This window comes from Martes martes (assembly GCF_963455335.1).
Source record: "Martes martes genome assembly, chromosome: 8".
Lineage (NCBI taxonomy): Eukaryota > Metazoa > Chordata > Mammalia > Carnivora > Mustelidae > Martes > Martes martes.
In genome coordinates, this window is record NC_137895.1 from 115,401,014 (window position 1) to 115,417,520 (window position 16,507).

General features: G+C 36.6%; 1 protein-coding gene across 4 annotated transcripts in view; it reads right to left on the minus strand.

Moving 5' to 3' along the window:
* The window catches only part of UPF2 (UPF2 regulator of nonsense mediated mRNA decay), a gene marked incomplete at its 3' end in the record, with an annotated part of 107,977 nt that overhangs the window by 6,795 nt on the left and 84,675 nt on the right, over positions 1-16,507 (minus strand). For 3 of the 4 annotated variants that reach the window (XR_013967236.1, XM_080810481.1, XM_080810482.1), the window contains exons 17-21: positions 16,060-16,164; positions 15,663-15,761; positions 9,290-9,457; positions 2,118-2,259; positions 823-943 (exon numbers count right to left, since the gene is read on the minus strand). Coding sequence is in view for 3 of the 4 variants with exons in the window: in XM_080810481.1 (XP_080666607.1) it covers positions 823-943; positions 2,118-2,259; positions 9,290-9,457; positions 15,663-15,761; positions 16,060-16,164 (635 nt within the window). Of the gene's footprint in view, positions 1-818; positions 944-2,117; positions 2,260-9,289; positions 9,458-15,662; positions 15,762-16,059; positions 16,165-16,507 lie in introns of those variants that run through there. The other variant, XM_080810483.1, reaches the window with a different exon arrangement.

Genomic DNA, 16,507 nt, shown 5'->3' on the forward strand with positions numbered 1-16,507 from the left:
ATGAACTATTCTGCTCCCTATCCCTAGCACACTCCCTCCCATACCCACCTTGCCTGCCACCGACAGCAAGGTGACATCCTGGGCCTATTGTCTGTCCTTAGGCTAAAACACCAATACCCTGAAGGAGATCAGTAAGAGCAGCATGGCCAATGTTATCTTTGATTATAACCTGACCACAAGACAGAAAATTGAGTTAATGGCATGGGTCCTTAGACCAGATCCCAGAAAAACTTAAAGTAATTTTCTCCCTTAAAAGAAGATGAATAAGGTCTTATTGGCAATCTTCTATGTGAAACTCCTTATGTAACTGTAATTATTTCACTTTAAGCAACTCAAGTTTAAGCGGAACTGGCATGGATCCCGGCAGGACATTCTATAATTAAAAACAAACAAACAAATACCTCAAAACAAACTCAACCTGCAGGCTTAAAAGTCTAGGAAATAGGTTTTGAGTTTTTGTAAATATTATCCAATACTGGCTTGAAAAATCCTAACAGAAAAGTGTGATTTCTCTCAAATTCATCTATAACTACTCATCTCTGTGAATGGAGAAGTGAAAATTAAAGAATCCAAAAAAGCCCACCCACAGAGTGAAAGCCAAGATCAATGTGGCTGAAATTAAAAAACAAAAAAACTGTAATTATTTCATAAATGTTTTCTTTTCTCAAATATCTACAACTCAAAGACTTTTCTATTTTGCTAAAAATTAGGCCTCTATCATTAAGTATAATCCAAAACTATCTAATTTATTCATACAGACATCATGAAAAACAAGTAACTAAAGGAGGAAAAAAAAAGGAGAAAAAAGAGAAACCGTCTTACCTCCCACCAGTCTTAAAGATTAGATCCGCATTAGGTGCTCCCTTTGGATGTTGGTAACGAGGCCGCCGTTCCCGATTGGTGTTTGCTGGAGCTGGGCGCTGGGCAAGAGACTGCAGCATTTCTGTACATAGGAGCAAAACAGAAAAAGTGGTTAACTGTGGTTAACACTCCCCTTGATGAAGCAAATAAAACCCTAGGGAGATCAAGTTTTTTAGTTCTGTCAGGTAGGTGATTAAAGAAAAATAACCATCACACAGACTACAATGATTGAGAAGTTCTGAAAGAGCACACCAAGAGAGGCAACACGCTCTTTAAGCATTTACTACTCAATATTCCCCATACTGTCAATCTGGCCACTACATAAGTGTGAGGCTTATGATAAAACAGTATGAGAAGCAGTCTAGTTCAATAGCTACAAACATAGCATCTGGAGCCAGACAACATTGGTTCAAATCCCAGCGCTGGTACTTAACTAGCTATGAGACTTCCAGTTCATTTCCCTAAATGTCAATGCAGGTAATAATAAGCACTTATCTCCTAGAATTGTGGTGAGGCTTATGTGCTTTGTAAAAGTACAGAAGTCAGTGCCCAGCCCATAGTAGGAACTTATGCTGAATGTTAGCCATTACTACTGACTGTTAAAAATGTTGGGTATCTACCAGAAGAGATTCTAGAACGATTCAAAGATAGAAAACCAAATATTTATTTACTTAACAATCTCTCTTGCACGGAAAGCTGTCTGTCAATACAGTGCTATATAATAAACAGTCATGTTATGGCTCTAAAATCTGGGTGCCAGAGAAATGCCAAGAGGCTGGCTAATGAGGTTCGTGGATTCTATACATGAGGTTCTAGTTAGTTGAAGAGTGTTGGGTACATCTGCACAAAACTGGAATCTTAATTTGAGTATACCTTCAAATCTGAAGAAGCATGGGGTCCTCGAGACAGGATTCCCAGACAGACAAATGAGATAATAAATATGTGCTGAATTAATTGCTCACAGATGACTGGCAACACGAGGCAATTAAACACTGATTATCATCTCAGTTGCAAACATAGCTCTAAAGAGTACAGAATCTAACCTGAATTATGGAGCTGGCAGAATATGATGAAAATGACATTGTTATTTTGCAAGTAAGTGAAGACAGAATGGAATATAAAAGCAATTTCTTAAGCTTAATATTTGCAAAGATGACATGAAAAGGAGGAGAGTGTAAAAAACCCTGATATTCTGTATTTAAAAAGCCCAAAAAGCATAAAACTTTTCCACTTCTGTCCTATGAAGGATTATTTACCTTGATAATCTTCTTGCTCTTGCCGCTCATTGATATCTAAAGTGAGCTTTTTCATTCTCATCCTCTCTTCTTGTTCTGCCTGTTGCTGGTTCCAGTGATTTGCAGCAAGTTGGGAAGACATGGGTACATTAAGGATCTTAAACTGAGAAAAAATAACAAAGAAATAACAAATGGCTTGAGAAAATCAAAGAAAAACAATTTCAAATAAAATGTTAAGTAGAATTAAATAAATTTAGAAAAAATAATGTCTTTCCTCTAAATCAATAAAGACAGTATCATCCAAGAACATAAAACAGATTAATAGGCTTAATCTTCTAGAGACAAATCCACTCAGGTTGGCTAGGAAGTAGAAGACTATCAAGTTCAACCTCAAGAAAAGTAGAAGCTCCTCTTGCCTGCATTGTTTAGAAACACTCATCTAGCAACAGGGTATCAACTTCCATCAAAAAGACCTTATTATGTATGGGTAATTGTCAAAAAGGCTTTTTATGTAGCAAGCTGTAACCTGCATCCTTTTTATTTCTATCCTCTGGAACCAGTTCGGGCCTCCTGGACCATACCACAAACAAATCTACGCCATCTTTAGTATTGACACACCTTTTTACTTCTAAAGATAGAACACAGGAAGAGTTAAGAAACTACCCTGTAAGATCTATTTCTCTGTTACAGGAGAGCCCTTATCTATGAAATGTTTTTGTTTTTAGCAGGATGTCTCTGGTTAGGATTGTGCAACGTATACAAACCTAGACAGAAGCTATGAGTTTAAGAGCTCCCTGGAAATCGCTGAGTAAGCTACATAACTATCTGAACACAAAAAGGAAATTCTCTCTGCTGTGGATAATGTGCACACCTCAGTTAAGAGAACTTCTCAAATACTCTGGATCAATGGCATGCCTGATGAGGAAAGAAAAGACATAAAGACCTGTGCTCAGGATCCTCTCTCTGGTGGGTCTATGCCATTTTGAATGCTTGTATCCTTGAATTAGTAAAGCTTAACACTGTTTAAGTCTCTGACTCATGTGAATCTGATCAGACAATCTGGTTCTTCATATTATCTCAGACGTCCTCTCTTGATACTCACTTTTATATGATGTACTTTAGTCAGTTAACATTCCTCTTAAAATGTAATACTCAGAACACTAAATGCACCAGGCCAGATATACTAAGGTGAAAAATATTAAGTGGGGGTATGAAACATCTACAAACCCAACTAACTACATTTCATTTTTATCACAGTAGATAACAAAGTATCTCCTATTTCAAAATACAAATATATTTAAGGTAGTCCATTTGGCTACCAGCCTAGCAGACTTTACCCATTCTCCCCAATGAGATTAGTTTGACTTAATGTGCTCTTAGTGGTCAAGGACAGACTTTCTCAAACCACCCCTTTCTATTTTATGAGTTCAAAACCATCTTTTAAAGAAAAAAACACATACACATTCAATCAAGAAAACCTCACTGCAATCAAGATAATGAGCATGTCCATTACCTCCAAAGACTCCTCTGTCCCTCTGTAACCCATCTGTTCCTCTACCCCAACCCCAGGCAACTGCTAACTTGATTTCTGTCACTACTGATTAGTTTGAACTTTCTAAAATTTTATGTAAGTTGAATCATACAACATGTATTTCATTTTGTCTAGCCTCTTTTAATTCCCACAATGATTCTGAGATACATCCATGTTGCTGCATGCATGAATAGTTTGTTCCTTTTTATCGAAGAGCAGTACTTCTTTAATATGAACGTACTGCAATCTGCTTATCTGCTTACTTGTTGACAGCACCTGGGCTTCCTATTTTGGGTTATTACAAACACATTTACAAATGTTTCTGTGGACAAAGGTCTCCAGTTTTCTTAAATACAAAATGCTAGTAAAGAAAAGCTGGGACTAGCTGGTGTACTTTATTTTTTTTCAAGTAAGCTCTATACCCAAAGTGGGGCTTGAACTCATGACCCTGAAATCAAGAGTCACATGCTTTACCAACTGAGCCAGCTAGGCACCCTGTGGTGTGTTTTACTTTTTAAGAAACTATAAAAATATTTTCCAAAGTATTTGTACCACTTTACATTCCACTAGCCGTGTAAGAGAGTTCTGGTTCCTCCACACCCTTGCCAATACTTGGGATGGCCTTTTTAATTTTAGCCATTCTAGTGAGTATACAGTGGTATTTTTACTTTGGTTTTAATTTTCATTTTCCTCATGACTAAAATCATCTGTTTCAAAATTCAATCTAGAATTATGCTAAAAGTTGATATAAGTTTACTGGATTGTACAGTTTTCAGAATGTATTTTTCCCTTGCTCTTTGAACAAGGAAATTATCTGTCCATTAGGAATCTTTCGACTACTACCTCAATATGAAAGATTTTCTAAGTTTAACGACAACTGCTCTACAATTACTTATAGAAGTTATTTCAGTCTTTGAGGATATAACTGGTTTTTAACTAAAGACTGGGACTCATTTAAAGTAGATAAATTATCCCTTACGACACTATCTAATTTTACCCAATCTTCAACTTACCAACTGCCAGGATGAAATCTTCCTTGTTGATAAAAGCAAAAGTGAATGGTTGGTTCGTTCCCGCCCCTGCCTGCCCTGCCCAAAATCTCTCCACAAACGGTGGGATTACCCTTCCTTGTTCTTATGATCCTGAACATAGCATTTTAAAAAGTACTTCCTCTTGTCAACTATACTTCAATTAAAAGAAAAAGCATTTACACATCCTCTACATCTCCTTTAAAAACTGCTAGCTGTGGACTGTTTATGGTCTGATGATAGTCCATTTTCCCCTTCATCCACAATTATGAATTCTGTGTTTTTCCTGCCCCTCCCCCAAACTTCCTTTCAGTTCCACATTACAATCAGTGCTTTCGTGAAATACACACTTGCCAGGCAGTGCTGCAAAGACGACCATGGATTTTTATGGTCAAACAGATGAGGTTCACAGCTCAGGCCTACTATATATTAGTACAATTCGGCAAATCACTTAAGAACGCTCTTTCTCTCAGCTATAAAATGATATCAAGACTATCTTTTAGGGTGCTATAAGAATTAAATAAGATAAATATGTACAGTGCCTAGGACACAGTAGGTTCTCCATAAATATTACCTATTAATAATGCATCAAAATAACAAAGTTCAGAATAATGGTCACCCTCATTAATCACAATACAGCTGAAACCAAAACTGCAGAAAAATCAAATCACAAGTCAACTAAAAACATCACTTTCTTAGCAGAATGACACTGACAACCACCAAGTAGAAACTGAAGACCTTAACTACTTCTATCTACTGTCCTGAGGCCTGTGTAGTAGTCTACATCAGGAATGTGTCTGCATCAGATGGGACTTGCCCCAACTGTGTCTTATTTCCACTAACAAAAACAACTGAAATAAAATGGTCATCATTCCTGCTAATAAATCTTTTATTTTTCACAAATCAAGGAGACGCACAAAAAACAAGTTAATGAAAAAGTTCAGCTCAAAATAACCTTTCTGCCAGACTCTTTACATGTTATTTAATAGATGAAACAAAAACCTCATAATAAATTTACTCTTCCTAAGCAGAATTACTGAGATGTTGCATTAATTCATAATGAAATTTTAAATTTCCAGCACTATGCGTGAAGAAAGCATTCTGTTTCACCTACATTCCCAAATCCAGGTACTATAAACTACTGGTAGAGAAAAGCTGATTAAAACAGACACTACAGGGGTGCCTGGGTGGCTCAGTTGGTTAAGCATCTGCCTTTGGCTCAGGTCATGATCCCAGGATCCTGGGATCAGGCTCCCTGCTCAGTGGTGAGTCTTCTTGACTTTCTCCCCCTGCTTGTGTCCTCTCTCTCTCTTACTTGCTCATTCTCTCTCTCAAATAAATAAAACCTTAAAAAAATAAAGCGTAAAAAACAAAGCAATCCAGACACTGCAAACAGAGGTGGGCCACATTATTATGACAGCAAAAGCAGATATGTCAAATTCCAGGAAGACCACAAGAATGAGGACAATTTCCAGAATGATGACTTAAAGCAATTTTCCAATCTTCTCTTAACAGAACAATTGTGAAATCTGGTTAGCAGATATATCAGAGATACAAATACTCTAAATAAAATTTAACCTGCCAGTATAAATCAATAAAGACAGAGCTACGTAAATTAATACATTAGTTTTAAAGATACAATTACACATAAAAGAACAATATCTGAAATAAAGTAGGAATTCAGTATGTTTTAGCTGTTACTGTTATCACCACAATTACTTTCTTATTTTTATTATAAGTAAGAAATTGGGCAATGCTGAGTACTGTCGCAGTGAAATACAAGATACCTATTAGGTTTCAAGAATCACAACTATATTTTAAGTCACTCTCTGTTCTTAGTATCAAGTAAGATACCTTATTTGAAATAAGGATAAAAAAAGGTGAAAATCTGAGTTTCTCAAAGTAAATTACAGACTCCAACATTACAATGCTCTTACTTATTCAGCTAGCCGCTTTTCCTTAATAGCTTTACAAACTGGTTTTAAACATGTGTAGATATATGCAAACACAGAGTGACATACTACTGTTTCACAAAATACTCAGGGCAAAGCAGCCCAATAAGAAAGGCAGACAGATAATTTCTTGAAATCACAAGCTGCAATTCAAAGATGCTTCTATCTGTTACCACATTAACACACTCAGAGAGAAAACAGTGGCCGTTTTTTTCCCCTTTTTGGGTTTCTGATAATAACATTTGAACTGTCCTTCATAGTTCAGTACTAAAGAGATGAATAATGATGATACTTACCAAACTAATAAAACATTATAAAAGAAATTTCATAATGATTTGATAAAAAAATATGAAAAATATAGGCTTCTATTCATTTATAAGACTGACTTGAGATAAGTTCTACAAAAGAAAATGTTCTGAAGTCCTTAAAAAGGATATAAAAGAGAGCACAAGAAACCAATTTCCTGATGCCACCCTCACCAACTGACTTTACTGTAAAGCTGCCAAAACATTTTTAAAAGAGAGTTACTACTTTATAGCAAATTAGACGACAAAAAGACGAAAGTCTTTTAAACTACATTTTCTGGAATGCAATAATTGCAATAAAGGTGACTTAGGCTGTATTTTAAAGCTATTTCATAACTGCAGCTGAAACTGAAATATACACACATAATTCCAAGTATCAATTGCTATAGTGAAAAGATATAGCTATTATAGGCTATGATGACTCTTTATAAATATTAACTGCAAAAAAATGGGTTGTTTACGAATATTATATATAAAAAATATACTGTACATTTGTTTAGAGCAGTCAAAAAAGTTCTTTAAAACACTATATAATGGTTCATTAAAACTTCTATTTTAATAGCCAAAACTTATTTCAATTCACTATTCTAATTTATAAATATTTAAATCTAGAAAAATAAATTATGAATAGCATTATCCTCTTCTTCTCAACTACTCATTTCATCAGTACCTACTTTTATTTTCCTAATGACTACAGAAGAAAGTTATTTCTCAGCAGAAATCTGGTACACAAAGAGATCATTCATTTAAGAACTAAAGAATCCTATAAGGCAAAACATTTCACATTTCTAGAAAAACCGTTACACAAGAAGGGCCAACACCCAAAAGTTAAATAAAGAAATAAAAATCAGAACAAAGTAACTTTCTTTTTCAGACCACAAAAGTGATGTTTCTTCAAATAATGTTCCTAAAACTGAACATTTTCCAAAATTCCAAATAAAGTTTATGAGTTGAAAATTTACTTATTAACCAAGTACTCTGTGCTCTCACTTCGTCTTGCTAATATATTTTTAGTAAAGTTCAATAAAAATGTTTCCTTAAAAATTAAAATTTCACATTTTAAGAAATAAGAATTTCCACTCCTCATTTTGTATAAAGTTATATGGGTTATACAGTATATAATCTATGTACTTTAAACCAAAAATATTCCTTCTAAAAAACAAACAAGTTTTACTTCCATCATTACTATTTAGAATTTAGGACTGCTGAAAAAAATTTATTTTTCAAAGCTCAGAAGTTTCTTAGCTGTGGTTTAATTTATGCCTGCCTATAGTGAGTTGTGGTAGCTACCATATTTCATAGAACCTAATGGTCCCTTAATTTTAAGATGCTCCATTATTTTACACACCACTAAAACAGAAAAAAATGCTGCCAATTATCACAAGATACAATCAATGATAGGAGGCAGCTTGATTTCAGAAATGTTAAAATGTGAGAAAATTTTTACAGAATTGGTAATGGTTGATATATCCTAGAGTTGTATCTGAGAGCTGAGCTTTTTTTTCTTCATAGCACACTGCACTCTCTGCAAATACATTTGTCTATCAACCTTGGCAGGATGTGAACTCACGAGGGCAGGGACTTTATCTTACAGATCACCAGAGCCTCAGTACTTGGTATTTGGCATGTAGCAAATGCTCAATAACCAATAAATATTTGATGCATGAACAATGAATCAGTGTATGAATCCCTTAATAGTTTAGCAGTCAGGGAAATGATTTTGAGGACCGTCTATAAGATAATGGAAAGAAGGAGGAAGCAGTATAAGGAGAATGGAGAAGGATCAGAGATCAGAAAACAATGATTTTCAAGAGAAATCTTTTTTTTTTTTAAAGATTTAATTTATTTATTTGACAGAGATCACAAGTAGGCAGAGAGGCAGGCAGAGAAAGAGGAGGAAGCAGGCTGCCTGCTGAGCAGAGAGCCCGATGCAATGCAGGGCTCCATTCAAGGACCCCGGGGATCAGGACCTGAGCAGAAGGCAGAGGCTTTAACCCACTGAGCCACCCAGGTGCCCCTTCAAGAGAAATCTTAACAACTGAACATCTTCTTGAGCTGTATCTGTCATCATCCTCCTTTCCTTTCCCACCGAGCTTACTTATGAAACCTTTCTCCTGAAAGTCAAGGTATTTATATATTCTAACAAATACATATGAATTTAAGATTTAAATGTCCTTTCTTTTAAAACATATCCATTCACTAGAAGTCAGATGTGTCTTCTGCACATATAAAAAATAAAATTATTTCTACCTCTGAATACTTTAAATGTTTCCAACTCTTCCCCCTCATAGGCAAAAGATAACTTAGAACCTACAAAACAGTTATTAAACTCCGTAACTAACAATCAATTGTGAATGCACAGAGGACAGTTTCTTACCTGCTGTTTATTGCCTTTTCTTGTTAACATGACAAACGGCATTGTGTCTGCAGACTCTGCCTCTCCCTCCCCACCACCGAGTGGTGGCCCTTTCCTCAGCTGGCTTTTGAGATGCAAGGGAATAGCAACATCTAGTTGGTGCACTTTAACAGATTCGCCACTTCGTTGCTTAAAGACAGAAATGAAAAAATATAAGTACTCCAATGTACACATGGATATATGTAAATATAATTGTGAACAATTCATTCAGTGCCATAGTTCCTAAAACACACCAATCACTGGAGCCAAAGTAATCTTTCTGAAAGGTAACCGAAAAATGGAGTTGGCCCCTCCCTTGCCCCTGCTCTTACAGCCGGCTTGGCAGACCTCTGTGACCAGCTCCTGTTTATCACTGTAGCCTCCCCTGAGGCCAAAACACACAATGCTGTAGGTTCTCCTAACTTTACCTGCTCCTGAAATGCACAGCCACACCACACATCTTCCTACATAATTACCATGTGTCACAAGTGCCTGCTCCTCTGTGAGAATCCTCCACCAGACTGGTGGGGTTCAGCACTCACACCCTTTCCCTGGTGTCCTCTAGCAGGTGCTCAATTAATGTTTAAGAATGAATGAAATCTATTAATGTTCAGATTAGCTTTATGTTTGTTAACAGCCAAGTTTTTAACATTTACACCGGATTCATCAACCAATTATTTAAACAAACCTTCACTGAAGACTTACTGTGCATTAGGCTTTGAGGTACTAATACTAAAAATATAGTCTCTATCCTCAGAGAGCTCATAACTTGTTAAGAGAGAGAAATCAATTAATTACAATTCATCCAAGTCATATATAACCTGTGTTGGGCGTAGAGTGGCTATATATAGGCCCAGTTGGGAGTGGGTGGATGCTGAGATTTCATAAAAGACATAAAAATGGGACACTTGAAAATATCTTTAAGGCTTCATATGATTTCTTATAAGCAGACGGTAGCAGAGCAGTCTGGGGGATTTGGAAGGAATTTAGGAAGAGGAAGAATAGGTGCAAAGCAAAGACATGAAACATGGTGCACTTAGGGACCTACACACAATTTTCTGTATTTGCTGAATGGAGCACAAATGAGGAAAGAGCTGAACATGATTCTTCAAAGCTAAGCAGGTAATGCTGAAAAGGCCATGAAGGTTTTGAAATTGTTTTAGTACAATTTAAATGATCTTTCAATACAGGCTCCTTATTTCCAAGAAATTTCAAATAAAGTAAAATGGTAATAAGGTGTAAAATTTTGTTATTTCTAAGTTCCACTTTGTTAGAATTTGAAGTTCTCCCATGTTTGTAAGATTTACAAAGACTTTTTACTTAAAACTTGAAAGGATCAGGTTAGATCGCCCTTGATTTATAAATCAACCATTTTCTAATTACAAAATTAACATATTCTCTTTGTAAATTATTTAAACACAGAAATGTATCAGCTAGTGTGTCCATCCATACCAACCTCTCCCTCGACCGACCACCTCTACCTGCTCCAAGGTGCAAAAACCAGTATCGATGGGGCATGTTCTTTCAGATTTTTCTTGAAGATACTAATATATACATAAAAATTTACGAGGTGCAAATGTGCATACTGTTCTATATGCGTTTTTCTTCTTTTTTATTCCATGGGCATCTTTCTAGTTGAGTATATATAAGCTAATTACATGGCTATGCCCTTATTTATGTAATTGGTCCTCTAGTGATAGTCTAGACTTTTTTCCTTTCCTTTTTATTTCTTTAAAGATTTTATTTATTTGAGAGCGAGCGAGCGAGCACGCACACAAGCTGGGGAAGAGGGAGAAGGAGAAGCAGACTCCCAGGTGAGCAGGAAGCTCAACCTACAGACAGAGTGCCTGATACCAGAACCCTGAGATCATGACCTGAGCCGAAGGCAGCCACTTAACTGACTGAGCCATCCAGGGGCTCCTAGATTCTTGTTCTATTACAATATAACATCATTGCATATTTAACTTCATGCATCTGAGAGACAATTAGTAAGAGTAAATTTTTTTTAAATTTTTTTATTTTAATAAACATATAATGTATTTTTATCCCCAGGGGTACAGGAGTAAGGGTAAATTTTTATATCAAATGGCATCCCCATTTGATAGGTTTACTAAATTTCTCTCTCAAAAGGCTGGACTGATTTACACATTCCAAATGTAGATGTTTACCAACACTTAACCACAATGGTATTATTACTTTTTGAATCTTAATATCTGGTGATCTGATAAAAAGGCTCATCCTAATTTACTTTTTTTTTTTTTTTTAAAGATTTTATTTATTTATTTGTGAGACAGAGATCACAAGCAGAGGAGGCAACAGGCAGACGGAGAGGGAGAAGCAGACTCTCCGCTGGGCAGGGAGCCCGATGCGGGGCTCAACCACAGCACCCTGGGATCATGACCTGGGCCAAAGGCAGATGCTTAACCAACTGAGCCACCCAGGCACCCTTAATTTGCTTATCTTTTGATTATTGTGAGCTTTAGCATGATTTCACTTATTTTTTCAATCAACAAAAAGACCCTGGGTCATTCATTTTTTTTTTCTCACTGGCTTGCAGGATCTGCTGCTATAGTACAGCTATTAACCCTGCATTATATAGACCATATATATATGTGTGTGTGTGTGTGTATATATATATATATACACATACATAATTTTATATTTATATTACACACACACACCTGCCACGCACCCTCGCTTCCCCAACCCCCCACCCGGTTTGTCATTTCTTATGGCATTCTGAGATGGAAAGCAAAATAGCAAGGTGGCTGAGAACAGACTACACCACTTACGAGGCTTATGGCCTTAACTGTGGCATGGCAATATTAACAGTATCTGACAGCACTGTATGAAGAATAAATGTGAAGTCTTAATGCAGTACTCAATAGTCTGAACATTTTTTGAGATTCCTGATAAATTTGCAATTAATTCTGTTGTGGAAATAAAAAAGAAATTCAGTTTTATTTTTATTGACCATTCACTGAATAATCCATTTCCCTCAACTGATCTGCAATGTTATCTTTACAGTCTAAGTTGCCATGTTTTCGGTCTATTTTGGACTCTCTTATTTCATTAATCTATTTACTGCTGTGCCAATTACTGTGTCTTTAAAAAGTTTTATTTTCTTATAGAGTATCTTCCCCTACTTTCCAGAAGTTTCCTAGCTATTTTATTCTTACAGAATAATTTCGTTAAATCTTAAAAACAAGCCCTTTCTAATAAATAAAATCTTAAAAAAAAACCTTTCTCTCAAATAAAGTATTTTTAGCCCACTGAGCCACCCAGGCGCCCCAGATAAAATATTAAAAAAAAAAAAAAGAATTTTGTTAATTTCATTCAGCCTCTATCTCCCTGTTCTTCTCCAACTACCTCCTCCCCCAATCCATCGTTCCCATCCCCTGCTAATCTTTCTAGTGGGACAGAATTATGACTACACAAAATATAAGGACCTGATTTATGGAGAATCAGTATCTTTTACACTACTGTGTTTTCCTGTGACAACTTTATCAAAAGAAAAAAACTCCTTGTGGCTGTTTGCTTTGGGTATTTGACAGTGTTTGAAAATTAGTGCTTAACTTGGGATTAAATTTTCTCCAGTAGGCTAAACACATACGCATAAATGTGAATTCAAGCTTCCCTCCTCTCTGATCACATCCTCCCATCCTTCTAGCTTGCTTCTTCAAGAACTCCCAATAACCAATGATTATTGGACCCTATCAAAAGACTGTATCTTGATTCCATCAGCTTTTCTATTTCTAAATGTTAAGGGCTCCTCAGGACTCAACCTGGAACCTGCTCCTCCTCTCTCTCCAAACTTTTTTTTTTTTTTTTAAGTAGGTTCCAGGGGCGCCTGGGTGGCTCAGTGGGTTAAAGCCTCTACCTTTCAGCTCAGGTCATGATCCCAGGATCCCGGGATCGAGCCCCGCATCAGGCTCTCTGTTCAGCAGGGAGCCTGCTTCCCTGCCCCCCTCTCTGCCTACTTGTGGTCTCTCTCTGTCAAATAAATAAATAAAATCTTTTAAAATAAATAAATAAATAATAAAGTAGATTCCATGCCCAGTGTGGAGTCCAGTGTGGGGCTCGAACTCATGACCCCAAGATCAAGACCTGAACTGAGATCAAGAATTGGACACTGAACTGACAGCCACCCAAGCACCCCCTCTCTCCAAACTTTATATGTGGGTGATTCATTTATTGCTCCATCTTTAAGTATGCTCTAACAACCACTCCACTTATGTTTCTCTTCTGATATCTGACAATTCCATTTTGGCATTTCACAGGCTTCTCAAACTTAACATAGCCAAATGGAACTCTTGCTCATTTTCCCCTTATTTCCAACCAGAGATAACTAGCCAGTGGCCTAAGCTAAAAAACCTGTGCTGTCCTGGACTCCTTGACCCCACCGCTATCTAATCAAGTGCCAAATAAATCTGGTTCATTCTTCTTCCTAAACAGCTTTTGAATCCAGACTTCATTCCCTGTGCCCCGCCACTATTCTAGACAGATGATCATCATCTGTCACCAGGATCACCAGCCTTCTAATCAGTCTTCCTGACACTCTCCTTGCTTTTCATCTTATCCCAGCCTAAACCTTCATATGAACCTATGGTTCATACACGACTGTGCCATCCAAAGAAAACCCATTATAAATATCCATTCACATACCAGGACACCCTCTCCACAGACCCGACTACGCTCTGGTAATACTGGCTTCCTTTTGTTTTTCAAACGTTACACATCATCTCCTGCCTCAGGACCTCTGACACATTGTCCCCATATTCTCCCAATTATTCACCTAGATGGCTCCATTTCTGCCTGTCTTGTCTAAAATTCATGATCTTTGATTATCTTATCTCAAAAGCATTCTGTTCTTTCAGTTCCTCAGCACTGGGCACAGTATGAAATTATGTATTTGTTTAGTTGTTAAACATGTATCTTCCCCCATAAAACTTAGTCTCTGAGGGCAGGAACTAGGTCTGTTTTTATTTACTACTTTCTAAAAGCCCACTGCATAGTGCTAGGCACACAGACATACTCAATAAATACTTAAACAAATGAACAACAGAGTCAACAGCTATTGATTTATGTAAGATAGGAAACTTATGTAATACAGGAAAAGCTTTTTTAAGAAATAAATTGTTGGGGCGCCTGGGTGGCATCTGCCTTTAGCTCAGGTTATGATCTCCAGGTCCTGGGATTGAGCCCCACATCGGGTCCCAATTCAGCGGGAAGTCTGCTTCTCCCTCTGCCTCACTCCCCTGCTTGTGCTCAATCTCTCTCTCTCAAATGAATAAATAAAAATCTTTTTTTAAAAAGAGATAAACTGTTTATTATCTGTCTCTTCAAAGGGAGTATGATTATCTGATGACTTATGCTCCTAAATGAGATAAATTTAAGACTCCATATTTCTAGATATATGAAGAAGCTTTAATAACATAGGAAGAAGCAAACTGGCCTAAAAACCTATAGTACTAATTTGTACTTTATCAGAGCTTTTGGACTTGGTAGCATCCACAAAAGTAAAATCCAGTATTTCTTCCCTAAGGATTACTCCACCAGCACAGAAAGACTATAAAACCTTCCATCTCAAAAATAACTCTTTTACCTTTAGTCACCTCTCCATTTCTCCTCCCTTTCTAGTAAAACTCCTCTAGGGTCACTTGTCTCTATATCTACTATTTTCACTTTCTCCCTTCCTGTTTTCCAATGAGCCTACAGCATGGGGCCCGCATACCCTATCCCAGAAGAAGGACTCTCCTCAAATCACTAACAGATTTAACAACAGCCATAAAGAGGGTGGAAAGAAACAGTCCACATCATGTGACCTCTAATTATAGAAAAACATAATTAATCTAAATTACTGGGAAATGGAGCTTTTCATAAGTCCAGTGTATTATTAATGTCAAGAATATGTTAAACATTTCTTTAAACACCAAATGACCAATATTCCTCTATATATTTACAAACAAGTTATTCAAATTTTAAATCAAACTTAAGAATTTGGTATATTAAATTTCCCCAAATATTTATCTTTGGCAAAGTTTGAATCCTAAGCAAACTCTATGAGGTCTTAGAAACAGAGAGAGGACTTCAGGGAGAAAAGGCAGTGACTGGTATGATGAAATTACTCTAAGTGTAATATTTACTACATTTCCCCCAGTGTATCTCAAAAAATGTCCAAATTGGGATATGGGATGTGAGAAGCACTGTCAAGTGCAAGCTGTATACGTGAGGAAGCAGCTGCCACGCAGGCAAACGTCTGTTTAGATGTGGAGATCCTCGTGTCAACCAGAACGGAACGTGCCGCACTATTCTGTAGTGAGAAGACACTCTGGAGTAGAGGAACTGTTCATACCTGAAGATTTTCCAGCATCATTTTATCCAGAGCTTGAATGAAGTCCTCATCTTCCACGCAAGGTACGTGCTTAAGTCCACCTCCCTTAATCATTACCTCCTTATTAAAACAAAATAAGAAACCAGACCACGAATTATAAGATCATGTTTTGGATGGCAGATTCTTTTGTATTGATAAGTTGGTTCAACATAACTCAGAGAATGAGTGAGTAAAGTATGTAACATTACTTCATGTTAAAAAAAAAAGTGTTAATATAGTATTTAGGAAAACAAACTGAAAATGATTTTCCAAAGGAATATTTTTCAATAATCACAAGAAACACAACTTCAGTGGCTAAAACTGAAATAACAAAGAGAATGTGGCATGATTTCAAAAGCCAATTTTCAGCCATACATACAGTATTTTCTTCATCAGTTTCATTTTCTTTATTGGAGTCTGTAAGGTAATCGGTATTCTCTTCCTCTTCCTCCTCACCATCATCATCATCATTATCAGAACCCTCCTGAAATTATTTAACATTAGAAGATTAAAACATTTTGAAAAGGATCTCTATTTTAAATGCCTTAAGATTTAAAAATTTCTGTATAACTGTTCACTATTCTCAAGTTCCAGCCTTTTATGCAGTCTGCCTACAACTCAGAGCAAAGTCAGCTGGCATTAGCTGAAAACTAATACACACCAGTAGCTGAAAACCCATCTCACGATCTTCCACTGATCTAGTAACACAAAGATCCTTTGTAGAAATTCTTCCTTGCATTGCAGAAGGAATGAGCCTCCTGAACCTTTTATATATTTCTCCTCCCTGACTATTTTGAGACTGAATTTCTCACAGTAGTTCTTTAACA